This window comes from Mesoplodon mirus, assembly GCF_964341445.2.
Source record: "Mesoplodon mirus genome assembly, chromosome: 5".
NCBI lineage: Eukaryota > Metazoa > Chordata > Mammalia > Artiodactyla > Ziphiidae > Mesoplodon > Mesoplodon mirus.
Window position 1 is genome coordinate 111561965 of NC_138980.1, and position 17270 is coordinate 111579234.

General features: G+C 37.2%; 1 protein-coding gene across 1 annotated transcript in view; it reads right to left on the reverse strand.

The window, feature by feature from the left end:
• ADGRV1 (adhesion G protein-coupled receptor V1) overlaps positions 1-17270 on the reverse strand; it is a gene marked incomplete at its 5' end in the record, with an annotated part of 528497 nt that overhangs the window by 290752 nt on the left and 220475 nt on the right. Inside the window, 4 exons of the mRNA XM_082623775.1 lie at positions 6995-7155; positions 8681-8820; positions 9346-9595; positions 15148-15332. Of these exons, the coding sequence (XP_082479901.1) occupies positions 6995-7155; positions 8681-8820; positions 9346-9595; positions 15148-15332 (736 nt within the window). The remainder of the gene's footprint in view (positions 1-6994; positions 7156-8680; positions 8821-9345; positions 9596-15147; positions 15333-17270) is intronic.

The window sequence follows — 17270 nt, forward strand, 5'->3', positions numbered from 1 at the left end:
GGGAGGTGAATAGGATTTTTCAGGCATAGAATTGTGAATGGTGCTACCAAAACTCAGGTTTGGTAATTACCTCTTTTTGTCTGCTAGAAATAATTATGTAATTACAACAGTGGTGATTATGAATTTTTAAAGCAACCTTATGCTCCTGGGTGCCAAAACCAGGAACAAAATGTGTTCTTTCTCACTGAGATGACTTTTTAACCTAAACATCTACATTTCCAAGTAGTGTGAAGAACATTATTCTTATTTTCTTTAAATCTACTTGAATTCACCTACCTATACTACTTCAAGGGGAAGATCAGAATCTCAGGACTAACCCATAAATCTTTTATCTTGCAATTTGTATAAATTTCTTTTAATGTTAGGTTTTAAATGTAGAACGTATATATATTTTAAAAATACTTCCTGCCTTTTAAAATTTAAATGTGCTGCACAAAGTAACCTATTTGCTTTATCACTTAAGCCTTTTACTCCACTCTCATCCTCAGTAGGGTTATTTTGTCTAAGAAGTGTTGAAACATAACAACTGGCTTGTGTATGCTGCTTTGCCCTGTACTCTGCATGCATTAGCTCATTCATCAACGCCTCCGTGGCAAACAAGAGACGCTGCATTTGTTTAACATTTTGTTTCTTCATTATCTTTTCTGAAGCCATGGAACAAACTTCTCAAGTACGTACACCACATGTTGGCATGAGTGGACTGGGCATCTGCAAAATGCGCACATGGGGTCTGTGACTAATTGTCAGCACAGAAATGCCTCTCAGAAATCCTTCTGGGAAAAGCTTTCAGCATGTTTAGGTTTGCATTAGGTAGACAAAGTTCCACACAGGAAGTGGGGCTTTGCATTAGCCGAGGCTTTCAGCCTAGAAATTTGGCCAAGAAATCAGGAGTAATCCACTTTTAGGAAGGCTGCCATGAGGTGTTCTGGGACAGGTGAGCAGGTCCTGGGGCTGCCTGCCCAATCCTCCCACACAGGTACACAGGATAGCCAGAAACTGCATTTTTACTTAGGTAGCTTATAAACTATTTAAGCTGTTGCTCCAAACTCACAAATGTACACTTTGAACTTCCTGTGATGGTCAGAGTCATCTTAAACGGAAGGTTCAGGTTGAGTGTGAGAGTGTGTGTATGAGTGTGTGGGGGGGGCGGTCTGTGTGTGTTACCACACTGACTTAAAAGCAGGGCCTTGGAAGTCTCATTTCATTGCCGGCCACATGATCACAAATATGTGCTTTACTGTGAGTTTACTGTGGTGGATGGTAACAATGTGAGGCAAGGGGGTTGAGGCTGGGCAAAGGAGAAATACTCCTGAGTCAGCTGTTTCTTTCTAGTTCACAAGAAGAACTTATTCACAGCCTTTTCCCCTAACTTGGTAATTCTCCACTATACTCCCATTTCATGATATAAATTTAGTACAGTTAAACTTGACCAGATCAGTAATATTTAATTAAGTCTATTAAGCTTCAATTAAAATGCTAGCATGACACCTGGTGGCAGTCCAGGATTCAAAGCCAGTGGCAGGAAAATGGGCTAGGTTCTATTAGCCTGTAAGTGTAATGTACGATGGTTATCTAGATGCATTTTTTATTTAGGAGAAAAGAATGCGGCTAAAAAAATCTCAAGCGGCCTAGCCTCAACTGGCCTTGGGAGAGATACTGAATACCTTAGATTTAAAGAAATAAATACTTCAATTACCAAGTTCCTAAACACTATATGCTAAGTATTTATCTTTTATTTTCTTATCTGATATTGAAGAGCCGGATTCAGCATCCATAATTTAAATTTTTTTTAATTTAATTTTTTTTACATCTTTATTGTAGTATAATTGCTTTACAATGGTGTGTTAGTTTCTGCTTCCATAATTTAAATTTACAAGTCAGATTTTTAAAAATTGTAACTTTTTTTGGTTTTAAATTCCCTTAATATGTAAATCACAGGGTACAAAAAGGTATAATTATAAATAGAAATTTTTAAAAATAAAGTAACAATTCCAGGTATTACCTAAAGGTATACTCTAAACAGGTTTGTAAAAACTGATTCCTTGGCAATTATGTAGAAAAACAAGCGGCTGATTGAATAATTTTCATTTGCTTTTTACCCTAGCACTATGTAGGTTACAGAATCCGTTGGAAAAAAGCAATTAATCAGTTTACTAACATAAATAACTTTTCTATATGATTAGACAGTAAGATGGAAGATAAGTTACCCTTAACAAAATGATAACATTGATAATCTTTGATTTAGATAAGAAAAACTCTAAAGAACCGCTGGATTCTTTTGCTATTACCAAAGTGGACCAAAGATCTTATCTATCTATACAATATTCGAATGTTTGTATGCATATATACATATGTACTGTTTGTATATGAATACAGATATCCAGTAAATAACTCTACTGTTTGGCATCACTTACAAATAGGACACACTGTCCAAATCACTGAAGTTTATCCCTCCACAAGCCAAACGTTAATACTTTTTCCCATGAAAATCTCTTTAAAATATTTATAAATTTTGTATTGCTTTACTTATGTATCTCTGTCTTCTCTACAGATCAATCTAAAAACCAAATGATCGCTATTTTATTAAATCAATTATTCGCTTGTTAGCTTAGGGTTTTTTCTCTTCTCCCACCTAATGTTAGCTGTAACTGTCACCTTTTTTACTTTTTGTTGCTCATCTCTATTGATTCCCATATTCCTGCAACTCTCCCTTCAGCATGATGCCTCTTGATTACAGCTACTAATAAGCTAAGGACAGGAAAACAAAATTGTCAATCCTGAAAAGTTTTCTAGGGTGAACAAAAGTCAATAGGAAAACACCTTAGAGTACACAAGTTCTGTGTATTAGAGGGAAGGGTTTACTCCAGAGGGAAGAGATTGCCAGGAGACCAGCCTCTGGGTAACCTATGAAGTTCAATACAGTAGCCACTAGCCACATGTGGCTATTTAAATTTTAATTAATTAAAATTAAATAGAATTAAACATTCAGGCTCCAATTGTACCAGCCATATTTCAAGGGCTCAATAACCAGATGTAGCCAGTAGCCACCACACTGAAGAGGGCAGAACATTTCCATCATCGCAGAAAGATCTACTGGAGAGTGCTGTGTTAAACTGTCCCAAGACTGTTTATGAAAGGTCACAGAACACAATTCTGGTCAAAGAGATGTGCGGGAAAACGCTCTGGGTGGTTTTCAGGAAAGTTTTCATTGCTCTTAAAACCGGATCCAAATAAGTGCTTTTCCCTTGGCAAGCCTAGGCAGAGTTGTGGGATGCTTAGAGCTGCTGCAGCCAGCGCAAGATCACGTGGGGGCAAGGCGGAGAAAATAAAATAAAACCTTTGAGGAGAGCAAAAGAGACAAATGTAAAGAGGCTGGGCCCCTGATGATGCCATTGGGGTGCTGAACTAATCAACCCTGAAACTAAATTCTGCTTATTTAAGATATTTGACTTGTTTTCTGTCACTTGCAATCACGGCCATCCTAAACAATACATGTTATTATTGATACATAGCTAGAGAAATCCAACATTTTTATGCCATGTCAGAATTAGACTAAGCTCTCTGACTTCTTTATCACCTGCAGTAACCCCTTAAAACTGCTTTTTTTTTTAAGTTCTGATATTTTTTCCATTCTTCTTGTAAACAACTCCCCATTTGATAGAATGAAACTGTTTTGATAATTATAATGGCTATCTTAGGACAATGATTAGTGAATATGAACTTAATATCTTTAGAAGAATCTGACACAGAAATTTAGTAAATATCTCTTATATTTAAAAATTATTAAAATGAAAGGGTGGCATCTGATAGAGTTTTTTTTTCTAGAAAAACAATTAGAATATCAGCTTGTAAAATATAAAAGCACAACTAGAATATTCTTTTTTTTTTTAGAATAGTCTTGCAGTTTAATAAACCTGAACAAAAGAATAAGCATGCTTCAAAGGATTTTGGATTGTGCTGATTTACTTATCCTGTAAGTCTTAGTATTTAGCAATTTATAGACAATTATCTCCTGTTACTTACTGTAAACAATGACATTGTGTTGGCATTTATATACTTAGTAATCTATAGAGTAAATAAAACTATTCATCATTTAAAAGGGAAAGCTTTAGTTTGACTAATGTGTTAAGGGATTTCTCCACCATAAGAGAACAAAAAAGAACAAATGTGAGGTCTCAGCTTAAAAGCACTTCAAAACAGGAGACTCACCCACCTACAAGTACATCAAACATGACCTAGTTCATGTATTGATGTTAAAAACGAAGTGGATTACAGAACGTTACAGGGTCTCATTAAGTTCATAAGGCCATACAGATTGTATTCCAGAGTCAAAATTAGGATGATTTTAACCCAATGTCTACCTCTGACAGACCAACATCAACAGAGTTATGGGAAGCAGAGCAGGTTCTTTGATATTATTCTCCGAATAGTAATAGTATCTAAAACCATGCTTAGGTTCCTCAATAACTATAAAATTATGGCATTATCATCTAAAGTTATTGTAAGTTGTCTTTCTTCCAAATCACCTTTGACGCGAGTCCCATAACGTTACACTGCTGTGCACAGTTATTTACTCATTCTATCTTTTTTTATCTTCAAGGGATAACTTTAATTTCTTGGAATTTGATAAACTGGTTTACAATTTTAAAAGTCACAGGTATATAGCCTAGTTTTTCACCTTTCTAAATGGAGGATTATTAACTTCTTGGCCTACATGCCCATTTCATACACTTGGATCATTTTAGTTGTTCTGCTCTAGTAAAGTAACCAGAACTGTAAACTAGAATTGGAACAGATACACTGTGATCTATCCTGATTATTTTTAGAAAGGGTTTAATTCCTGTCTAATTGTATGTTACCACATTTCATGAAAAGAGTTTGTCAGATTGCTTCCAAATTCAGAGGGATATTTGGTGTGGTCTGACCTAATTAGAGAATGTGTACGTAAGATATATAAAAGTCTCTTGCCTCGTTCCTGGGGGCCCTCAGAGGGATAGAATGTCATCCTCCCCAGAAGCTGAAACTGAGCACAAAGATAGGACTTTATGTCTCCTGATCCACAGAACGTGCAATCCATGTTACAATATGTCATGGACAGAGGGGAAAAAACCCAATAATTTCAAATATGCGTCCAAGTCAAAAGTAATAAATGTAGATATTAATATTTGGGTGTTGGTTATCAAATACATGAGTAAATCTATGCAGCCTTTTCAAGACTTAGTTGCAAAAATGCATATTTATTAACAATTCTCTCAGGAAATATCTTACAGTCCTGCTAGTCTTCTAAAAAAATCAAGGTAACATTCTCTCTTTAGTTTTTAGAACTCTTTGCTTTGATATTTAGTATTTAGAACAAGCAAAGGATTTTTGTGGGTTATATTAGCACTTAGATTTATGTCTCTATGGAAATACATGAAATGGTATCTAAATCGTTTTTTTGTTTTTGTTTTTGCGGTACGCGGGCCTCTCACTGCTGTGGTCTCTCCCGTTGCGGAGCACAGGCTCCAGATGCACAGCCTCAGCGGCCATGGCTCACAGGCCCAGCCACTCCGCGGCATGTGGGATCTTCCCGGACGGGGTCACGAACCCATGTCCCCTGCATCGGCAGGCGGACTCTCAACCACTGTGCCACCAGGGAAGCCCTAAATAGATTTTATTTCAGCATTTTACCTTTTGGCTCTATTTCATCAGTCTATGAAATTTCTGTAAATAGATTGCATCAAAGTAAAATAGGATGTCTCCATCTGATTTTGGAACTCTGTGTACCTAGAAGAATCTATTAAGCAAGAAACATCATTCTTATGGAAGATGCTATTAAGAATAAGAAATTATTAACTTTTGCTACTGAATCTAAGGTTTAGAATTAAGATACATTAAGGAAAATGTATAACTTTATAAAATGAAATTATAGTGAAAATATTTTAACTAGGACACAGAATATTAAATTATAGTGGAAAGATTTTAGCAACCAGGACAAAGAAGAATAATTAATTACATGCTTCTACCTCCACAAAATTTTCCTAATTGATAAAGATTACTAGGGGACTGTTTGCACACCACGTAAAAGACATAAATTCAATGATAATCACATTTACACACAAAATATCATGAAAGCAGAATGTCTGAGTTAGTATATCTACCACCCTGTTAACACAATTTAAAATCATATATTGTGGGTATGGAAATGGAGGTATTAGGCCCAGGTCTCACAACTAGCCAATGGCAGGACCAGGATTTGAACCCAGGCCATTTGGCTTCAGAGTTACCCTATACCCAGTCCTCTATGTAGCATATTGTTCACAGAAGCTGCTGTACGTCTGTAAAAGGTGACTCAGGGCACAGAATGGATGAGGGTGGGGACAGAAATATAGTGTAAGGAATTCTCAGACTCCCAACCACAAAATCAAAACAGCAAATGAGAATAATTCTATAGTTATTCAAAGCTAAGTTATAGGTAAATTGTTTGACAGACATTAACACAACTCAAGTTCCTATTCCTGCCAGAAATGGGACCTAGATGTAGAAGGTGAAAGACAATTTCTTTTTTAACACAGTGGTTAAGCCATATTTAGAGCTTCTAGACTGCAGAATACAAATCAACCCAAGGGATAGGTTTATTTTCTAATGAAAATACAAAATGCTTTGTTTATATTATCTCACACAACCCTGATATTCCACTGCAGAACCTGCCTTCTAAATCACAGCACTATCAACTATACCCTTTCTTACTATCCAGCTTCTATCCCACACTGTACTTTATATTACAGATGAGTTGGAACTATGTCTTGTTCTTTCCTTTCCCTCAGTACAAAGATGGTCCTCCATAAACAACTGCTGTATGAATTAATGAACAAGACCATGGGAAAGTTTATTTTCTCCTAGTGTTGATGAATTACAGTACGCCCACATCTTGCATATATAAAAAGACTGCGGGAAAACGGGTTTTATCCTCATCGATATTTTAAATTGTTGACTCAAAAATACTATAACTTACCTGAGATACATATAAATCCAGAAGAGAAAAAAGCTTCATTGTATGAAGACAAGTTGTCAGTCTGGGCATAGACTGCATACACGGACATGTATGAACAGGCACATTCCACGTAGTCTGAAGTGTCCTCAACCACTTTGCAAAACTGACTGTCAGACAACCAGCTAGGGCAAAAACACAATCGTCACTACTCCTCTTTCATCAATACTTTAGGCGTTGAGATGGCTTTTAAGGTAAAAATAACTTACTGAACCTAAGTGTTCTTTACTCAAGACGTAAGCAGACCACATTTTCAAGAAGAAACATTGGGGGGAACATCTTGTCCAAGACATGACACAAAGATCCCACAGACACTTTAAGAAGCAGCCTAAATACTAACTAAACCTGCAGAAGCATTCCCAATACTGAAGAAGCTGGTCCTCTCAAAAGAGCAGTATCAGCCCCTACCCAATCTAAAGCAAACACACTCAAGGTGTTCAACAGAAAGTACTCTTCCCTAGCATTCAAGAATACCAAAAGGTCAATATAGCCATCAAATGTGCAGTGCTCACCCTTCCTCATTTTTCACAACTCCTTTATTTTGAACCACATAAATTACTTACACGCTTTTCTAAGTTTCCTAGATCATCTTTTTTGGATTTTGAGCCAGTTGTATTATGTAAATGTTTCCCAGGGTTCTTTCAGGTGTTTCCTTCTAAAAGGTTTGGCTTTTACCACAATAACTGTCATGATTATAGCAAATATAGTGCCACATTCCATGCCTTCGGAGCATCCCTCAGTGACTACCGATTGAGCCTCTTCCCTTCCAATGCCTCTTGATACCTTTACTTTTCTAAGGACATAAAACTTCTTAATCCCAACTGCAGATTCAAGCTTGAAACGTTCAGTATTAATTATATATTGAGGATTGCAGAGTGTATTAGGTTTAAGATGTGTCCTCGGACATTAGGAATTTCAATGGAAAATTATTTTTTCACAACGAGACTAAGGAGAGTTTTGGTGTTTGAAGGACCGTTGGTCACCCAACTAAGCTGTTGAACCCTCTTTAGAATTTTAGCTGGTGTGGCTGTAAGTCAGTAACAAACAGAACCTAGTGACTGATTTGAACCCTAAACCTTCTAAGCCAGCAATGCCTGACCCTGCAGCCCTGGTTGAGCTCCCAGAGAGAGAACTGCTCAGAAACATGTCTCAGGCCAAGGAGAGTTAAAGAAAGAATCACGCTCTTCTTCCCATTCTTGTGCATGGCTTTAATCCCAAAATGCACTCCAAGTCATATGTGGACTAGAATTATAAATCCCTACTAATCCCTCTAAACATAGGGCAGCAGATCCAGAACCACAAGTCCAGATGGAAGGGGTCAAAAGAAATTCCTTCCCTGCTCAATAAATTAACCAATAACCACAGGGAGGTTATCTGAATTGAGTAGAACTCACACTAAGTCCCATGAAAGTAGTCATAATAAAGGAGTACATAATGTGTTAAACACATATTTAAATTGTTTGGTTCCGTTTGCCACCTGCACAAGGCTAGACAATTTCCTATGCTGCTTTGTCTCATTTAGTGTAGAGGTTCTTCTCCAGTCTAAAATCTCACCTGAGACCTCTATGTTCAGTACAAAAAAAACTGGGCTTAATGATACTGGAATGGGGAAGGAACAAATTCTGATTTTAAAGAATTATTAACAAGTACCTTGCAGCGGCCTGATTCCAAAGGAGACACAGAGGTGTCTGGGGAACAATTCTAGGCTCAGCAGCATAAATCCTGTACAGAATCTCATTGTTGTTGGTCAGGGGTTGTGAACTCTGGCCTTTCACACTCAAAGATAATACCTATAATGCCAAAAAGAATAGAAAATGTAATGATTTTTTCAAATTAATGTCATGACTGAATCTCCCATTCTGAACTTCGCTTCATTTTTCTAGTCATTTTAGTTACTTGCTTACTGTCACTATTATTCATAGCTTATGAATGCAGGCTGTCTGGCTGGTTTTCCACTGCAAACATTCTACCTCTACTCCAGCTACTGAGCAGTCTACAGCTGACAGACTTTATTGTCAGACTTCATCACAAGCGGGATATACAATACAATATAGCATTAGAGAAAGCTATGTTTTTTTTTTCACTTTCTCCACTTATATATATTTTTTTACTTAATAAAACATGAAGGAAATATTTCCAACTATTTTTGAGACTAAACATTCTACAACTAGCTCATAAAGATAGGACACGTTTCGTAATTAGCTCACCATGTCTAGCATTTACCACAAATCTGATCAAGTGAATGTATCCTGAGGAATATGTTTGCTAAGGAAAAATCAGATTCTAACTGCATAATTCTTTAAATGATAGATTACCTTATTTTTCAGGGCATGAAGATTAGTTCCAGTCATAAACCACTGCTGGCTGCTATACTCTGTAAACTGGACTAATTCACACATACTTTTCCCGGCCATTATTTCTGTATCCGGAACATCCAATAACCTCTCTGGAATTCGAATATAATCACCTTCTTTTCCTTCAAACTTGTGCCCATTGATTTGCTGAGGGTACCAGTGAAGAGCCAGTATGGACAAATACGGGCAACTGTCAAGGATGGTTTTGCTTCTATGACAGAAAAGCAAAGGTTCTGCTAAAATGGCATGCATTTGCATATGTATATCTTCTCGTATTTGTTAAAACTCATCACATTGGAGCTCCTTTCTTTATGTATAACCATGACACTACCTACCCAGGAGCAGTAAAGAGAATGTGCTTTCAGTTCTTTTATGGTGAATTGTTAGGATTTTCTGCACAGAACTTTCTGCATCCTCTTGCCTGAACCCCCTTATAACCTAAAACATGGGCTTTTGCAAGCTGTTTCACAGATATCAGATCTGTGGTTATAAAATGTACTTTCTGTATTAGTCACATCAGCATTGGTGGAATAGGTTGAGGAAAGAATGTACCACTAAACTGAAACTCTGCTTTATATTCAAGAATATCATAAAACTTATATACCTAGAGCCATGTTTTCATCAAGTTTACCTCACCCCTTTATAAGCCATCAGAGCATTTCCAATTTAATCATATATATGATAAAAGAAACAGCCCTGAGCAGGGATCTTTATCCATTTAACAACTGTTTTCAACATTCCCTAGGCACAAGATCCTGTGCTCAGTGGAATTGCTTCCAAACCTCAGTGTGCTGAAATCACCTTGAAGCTTGTTTTAAAATACAGATTTCTAGATCACATCCCATTCTTACTAAATCAGAAACCTTGCCTGGGGGAGGCTAGAGGTTCTACGAATCTGTTTTTTTTTTTTTTTTTTTTTTTTTTTGCGGTACGCGGGCCTCTCACTGCTGTGGCCTCTCCCATCGCGGAGCACAGGCTCCGGACGCGCAGGCCCAGCCGCCATGGCTCACGGGCCCAGCCGCTCCGCGGCATGCGGGATCCCCCCGGACCGGGGCACGAACCCATGTCCCCTGCATCGGCAGGCGGACTCTCAACCTCTGCGCCACCAGGGAAGCCCGAATCTGTATTTTTTAACCAGTCCTCCAAAAAATCTGATAAATTTTTTCTGTGGATCTATCATGTTTGCAAACAATGAAGAGACACAAAGGTGAATCATACCTGAAACCTGCCTCAAAAAGAATGGAGAATATATTAGGATAAAAATCATGCATTAAGTTTTAAAAGTTACATGGGCCACAAGAGATGCTGAGTATGTATAAATGTATCATGGATACAAGTACCTCATCAAGGCCCCTAACCTGAGAAATGGAGTTGAGAATTTTAAACTGAAGATTTAAAAAAGAAAAGAAAGGGTAAGGGCTAACTTTTTCCTCTAGCTATATACTCTCTTTTAAAAAAATCTTTAACTACCACATTTGAATTGGTACCTTTAAACATCTATCTTTCGTCCAGCCATTCATCCAGGCTCTAGCCCCTATGTCCAAGACTCCTATTAAAACAGTTCAATCCATATAGGCCATCTGCACCTCCACAACAGCTTATAAAAAGCTCATCTCTTCATCTTCCCATCTAGCTTCCTACATCTTCACTGGTGACTCAGAGCTAAAAAGCTGCCACTGTCAACCTCCCCACCCCTGACTGGGTACAATGTGACTGAGACCAGTGAACCTACCCCCTACGCACCCACCCTGGAATCTTCTGATATTTAGCCCATCAGCGCTATCAGGGACCCCATTACGTTGGCATTCTGAGACGAACACAACATGTACAGTGACTCTACCCAACCTTGACACAAGTGTGTCAAATCCCTGGCCCCTTAAGAGGGCCTGACGACAACTACACTCTCTTGACACTTTAACCTCCTATATCCATGCCCTTCCAATGCACTCACTTTGATCAATCCCCAAATCTGCTTTACACCTAGGCTTAAATGAGGGGGAAAACCCCATATTAACATGTAGATTGGCACCACTACAAATCCACAATGACCAACTTCAGTCAGACCCTCAATGCCACTTGACATTGTTTTTACTTGGCTTCCAAATGATTGTTCTAGGTACCATCATTCTCCTCAATATCCCTGCTCTATTCCCAAACCCTTCACTCTCAGTAGATGCCCCTGAATACTGCTTAAGACAATGTATAAATAATGCATATTAGAATGGTCAACATCTTTAGAGTTCCCTGAGTTAAAAAAAACTCAACTTTAACATAGTCCTCAACACGATGGCTCTAAAATCCTAAATCAGATTCCTACACACACATACACACACCCTACCTAATGTATTCTATATTCAATATTTAAAGGTTGATGATCTCCCCAATTGATGATTTCCCCAAATGTGCCATGCTCGCTCCTCTTGCCTGACTGCCATTATACATGCGAAACAGCAAGCCTGCAGGGACGATGCACATGGCCAAAAACATACTGATTCCTTTATTCATTCTATTCACTCATTATACCATAACCACTGAGAATCTATCATGTACCAGACACTGTTCTAGGCCCTGAGAATACATTAGGCAACAAGACAGAAAAAGCCACTCCTTTTGTGCATCTTATACCCTTTTGAGTTCTCACCAGGCCTTTGAGAGCACAGATGGAATCAACATTCACAGCAGGGTAGATGATTCACGTCTACCACTATCTCAACATCCTGGTGATCTTGCATAAATATGGAAAAGCAAAGAGAAAGGACTGAAACTATGCAAAGCTATGAACTATTTGACTTCACTGAACAACACTTTTTTTTTTTTTAAGAAGATGTTGGGGGTAGGAGTTTATTAATTTATTTATTTATTTTTGCTGTGTTGGGTCTTCGTTTCTGTGCGAGGGCTTTCTCTAGTTGTGGCAAGCGGGGGCCACTCTTCATCGCGGTGCACGGGCCTCTCACTATCGCGGCCTCTCTTGTTGTGGAGCACAGGCTCCAGATGCTCAGGCTCAGTAGTTGTGGCTCACGGGCCTAGTTGCTCCGTGGCATGTGGGATCCTCCCAGACCAGGGCTCGAACCCGTGTCCCCTGCATTAGCAGGCAGATTCCCAACCACTGTGCCACCAGGGAAGCCCCTGAACAACACTTTTAATCAGACATGTCCCATTAAATAACAATAATTGTTTTTTAAATAACATAGTACTTTGTGAAAATTGGAGGGAAATATCAACTTCCAACCATGTTCTATTACGAGCTATTTTTATGTTAAGTCAAACAGAATTAAAACACGATTTAGGTCTTTGTACTACAATGATCCAATTTACCTTACGAATGTAATTTATCAATAAAACACCAGAACTGGAGAATATTAACACAGTTACAAAATTAACTATATAGTTAATAACACAAACCACATTTTATTTTTTCCCTTTCCTCTTGCTTGCTCTCTGCCCTGAAACTCCAGCCAGAAACAAAATTTCTGAAGTTCAGCAATATGTTCTAAAACAACAGATTCTGAAGTTCAACAACATTCAGAGAACTGCCTCCAAATGGATGAAATTGAACCAAAACTCCAGGGAGAAGCACAATTAACAGTATATTAAAGTATGTCTAAAAGTTGATATGGATCAACAGAACAGAATACAGAGCCCAGAAATAAACCTACACACCTATGGTCAATTAATCTTAAACAAAGGAGGCAAGAATATACAATGGAAAAAAGACAGTCTCTTCAGTAAGTGGTGTTGGGAAAGTTGGACACACACTTCATGTAAATCAGTGAAGTTAGAACACACCTTCACACCATACACAAAAACTCAAAATGGCTTAAAGATTTAAACATAAGACACGACACCATAAAACTCCTAGAAGAAAAGCATAAGAAAAACATTCTCTGACATAACTCGTACCAATGTTTTCTTAGGTCAGTCTCCCAAGGCAATAGAAACAAAAGCAAAAATAAGTAAATGGGACCTAATCAAACTTAAAAGCTCCTGTGCAACAAAGGAAACCATAAACAAAACGAAAAGATAACCTACAGACTGGAAGAAAATATTTGCAAATAATGCAGCTGACAACGGCTTAATCTCCAAAATATACAAATAGCTCATACAACTCAACAACAAAAAAACAAAAACCCAATCAAAAAATGGGCAGAAGATCTAAATAGACATTTTTCCAAAAGAGACATACAGATGGCCAACAGGCACGTGAAAAGATGCTCAACATGGCTAATTATTAAAGAAATGCAAATCAAAACTACAATGAGGTACTACCTCACACCAGTCAGAAGAGCCATCTTAAAAAACCTACAAATAACAAATGCTGGAGAGGGTGTGGAGAAAAGGGAACCCTCCTACACTATTGGTGGGAATGTAAGTTGGTGCAGCCACTATGGAAAACAAAATGGAGCTTCCTCAAAAAGCTAAAAATAGAGTTGCCATATGATCCAGCAATCCCACTCCTGGGCATATATCCAGACAAAACTATAATTCAAAAAGATATATGCACCCTTATGATCACAGCAGCACTATTCACAATAGCCAAGAGATGGAAACAACCTGAATGTCCTTCAACAGAGGAATGGATAAAGAAGATGTGGTACATATATACAATGGAATACTACGTAGAAACAAAAAGAATGAAATAATGCCATTTGCAGCAACATGGATGGACCTAGAAATTATCATACTAAGTGAAGTAAGTCAGAAAGAAAAATAACATACGATATCATTTATATGTGGAATCTAAAATATGACACAAATGAACCTATCTACAAAACAGAAACAGATTCACAGACATAGAGAACAGACAAACGGTTGCCAAGGGTAGGGGGAGGGATTGGTTGGGGGTTTGGGGTTAGCAGATGCAAACTATTATATATAGAATGGATAAACAACAAGGTCCTACTGTATAGAGCAGAGAACTATATTCAATATCCTGTGATAAACCATAATGGAAAAGAATATAAAAAAGAATGTATAGATATTATAACTGAATCACTTTGCTATACAGCAGAAGCTAACACAACATTGTAAATCAACTATACGTCAATTTAAAAAAACTTTTTTTAAAAAGGAGTGAAATTCTGACACATGCTACAACATGGATGAACCTTGAAGACATGCTAAGCAAAGTACACCAGACACAAAGGACAAATATTGTATGATTCCACTTATGAGGTGCCTAGAATAGGCAAATTCATAGAGACTGAAAAGTAGAATAGAGGTTACCAGGGCTGGGGGAAGGGAGGAAAGAGGAGTTACTGCTTAATGGGTAAAGATTTTCAATTTGAGAAGATGACAGTTCTGGAGATCCAAGTGGTGATGGTGGCAACAGTGTGAATATACTAAATGCCACTGGTCTATACACCTAAAAACAGTTTACATGGTAAATTTCATCCTATGTGTATTTTACCACAATAAAAAATGTGGCCTAAAATATGTCTAAAAGTTGGAATCATCTTGCTTTTTTTTCCATTCAGAAATGTATCTTCTACTCATTATATAAATAGGAGTAGGCAATAACACATTTTTATTTTTAAAAGAACCTTCAAAACAAGAGGAATATATTACTGACAGTATAAGTTACTTTCTTTTGATGTAGTTTCTATGTTTTCTTCAAATAATTAAGTTAATTTGCCCATTAGGTACAATGTATTGATTGTATAATCCTGAGTTACATTAGTTAAATGTCAATTTGCACTGCATATTACTTTGTAAACTGTGAAGGAATACATATAAGGTACTGCTATTATATTAAATGATACTTACTTTTCACCAAGAGAGCCACAAGTAACATCAGTCAGTAGAGAAAAGGCAAAATTCTCTGTCACTTCAGTAAAGTGACTGAATCCCCTAGTGTCCTTGCGTTTTGGGTTAACAAGAGCACAAAGAATGTCATAGAAAAGATTTCGGCTTTCAATGCTTAATGCTTGCTTCTTTCCTTCAACAGTTATCTGGAAAAAAATCCAAGTATGAAAATATATGTTCAAAAATAAACTGCTTAAATGATAGATATGGTATAACTTGTTCTTTATTACCAGTTACTAACATTAACAAAAATAAAGATGAACCTATAAAGAATTTAAGAGAAGTTAGAATCAAAATCATATTTCAAATACATCTGTACTTTAAAAAGCATAAATAATCATTTTATAAAGAAAAGGCATAATCACCAAAATATTTTCTCTTTAATATCTAGATAAAGCCCCAAACAGTTGCATTGGTCACTTAATTTTAACTACAATAATTAACATCATGAGTCAAATTAATCTCACTTTTACACCTACCCCAAGATTCTGTTTTCTTTTGACCAACAACTAAGGAAATAGACACAAGAATATATGTCTATAATAGAAGAAAATTTATTCTTATCTGTTTTTTATCGGACAGAAGCCACCACGTATCACTAAATTTCTCAAACATCAAATGAGAAAATCCTTTTCCAACCAAGAGTAGTCAAGAGCTCCTGATACTCTTGCCTTTATTGGTAAGTATGAGCCCTCCTACCTGAAAGGACTGGGTTATTTGTTGTTTGAGGGACAAGAAGAGTAAGAGGAAAATAGCCTTCATGATTTAATTTTTACCCCTCACATGAATGATGGGGGACACATTTTTACTGTCAGAGTAAGCATGAGTGTGAAGCCACTGACTTGTTATTCCACTACACTCTTAGATACCTGAGGAGTCCCTATTAATTCTTCAAAATCCAAATTAGTCATCACTTTTTCTGTGATTTCTACCCTATGCCCCAGCTGCTGGCATACATGACTACACTCTGTAACTTGCACATACTTTTACTAATGAACTTATGACAATGTTGAAATGATTTTTCTGTTACTGCTGTTAGTTGAGCTCACTGATAAAGTGGCTCAATGTTCTCTGTATTTTTTAAATAACTTTGTAATCTATAGAGTGCCGAGATGATGGCTGAACTCAAGATTTAAGTTTATAAGAGTAGCCATCTTAAAGACAATTAGGAATAATGGAGAATAATACACAGGAAAAAGATAAGAGGTACAAAATGAAATTTAACAAGGTAAAAACTACAATGGGGAGACAGGGAACAGCCCATTGGTTACTAAAACGATCAAACTGAATATGTTAAATGAAAAATAAGCTCAAGGAACACTCCCAGAACTCAGAGAAAACATTACAGACAAATGAGACAAACCTGTAAGATACAACAAGCATATAAAATATTAGGTAAAAGAAAAAAGCAACATAGTTCCTTGATAAGCTAAAGAAATACGTCTAAAATGCAGAGTTTGCTTTATTCCACAGAAAATTAGGAAAAGAAAAAACACCAGATGTATTTGGGTGATTTTTAAATGTAATTTCAAGAGTTTTTTAAAAATCTTACCAGAAATCAGACAGGAAAAATATTACTAACAGAGAAATAAAAATTCATTCTGACATCACACTTTTTTTGCAAATGAAATGACAGAAGCCAACAGAGCAACATAAGCAGTTTCAGGATGTTAAGGCTGTGATCCAAGAATTCTAGAGCCACTCAAACCTTCATACATATTCAAGGGTAACAGAAAGTTTCTTTCAGCAAAGCACACAAAAAATAAAACAAGGGGGGAGACCTTCAAGATGGCAGAGGAATAAGACGTGGAGATCACCTTTCTCCCCACAAATACATCAAAAATACATCTACATGTGGAACAACTCCTACAAAAAACCTACTGAACGCTTCCAGAAGACCTCAGACGTCCCAAAAGATGCCCTCAGCCGACCTACACACAGAGGCGGGGCCAAATCCAAAGCTGAACCCCAGGAGCAGTGCGAACAAAGAAGAGAAAGGGAAATCTCTCCCAGCAGCCTCAGGAGCAGCGGATTAAATCTCCACAATCAACCTAATGTACCCTGCATCTGTGGAATACCTGAAT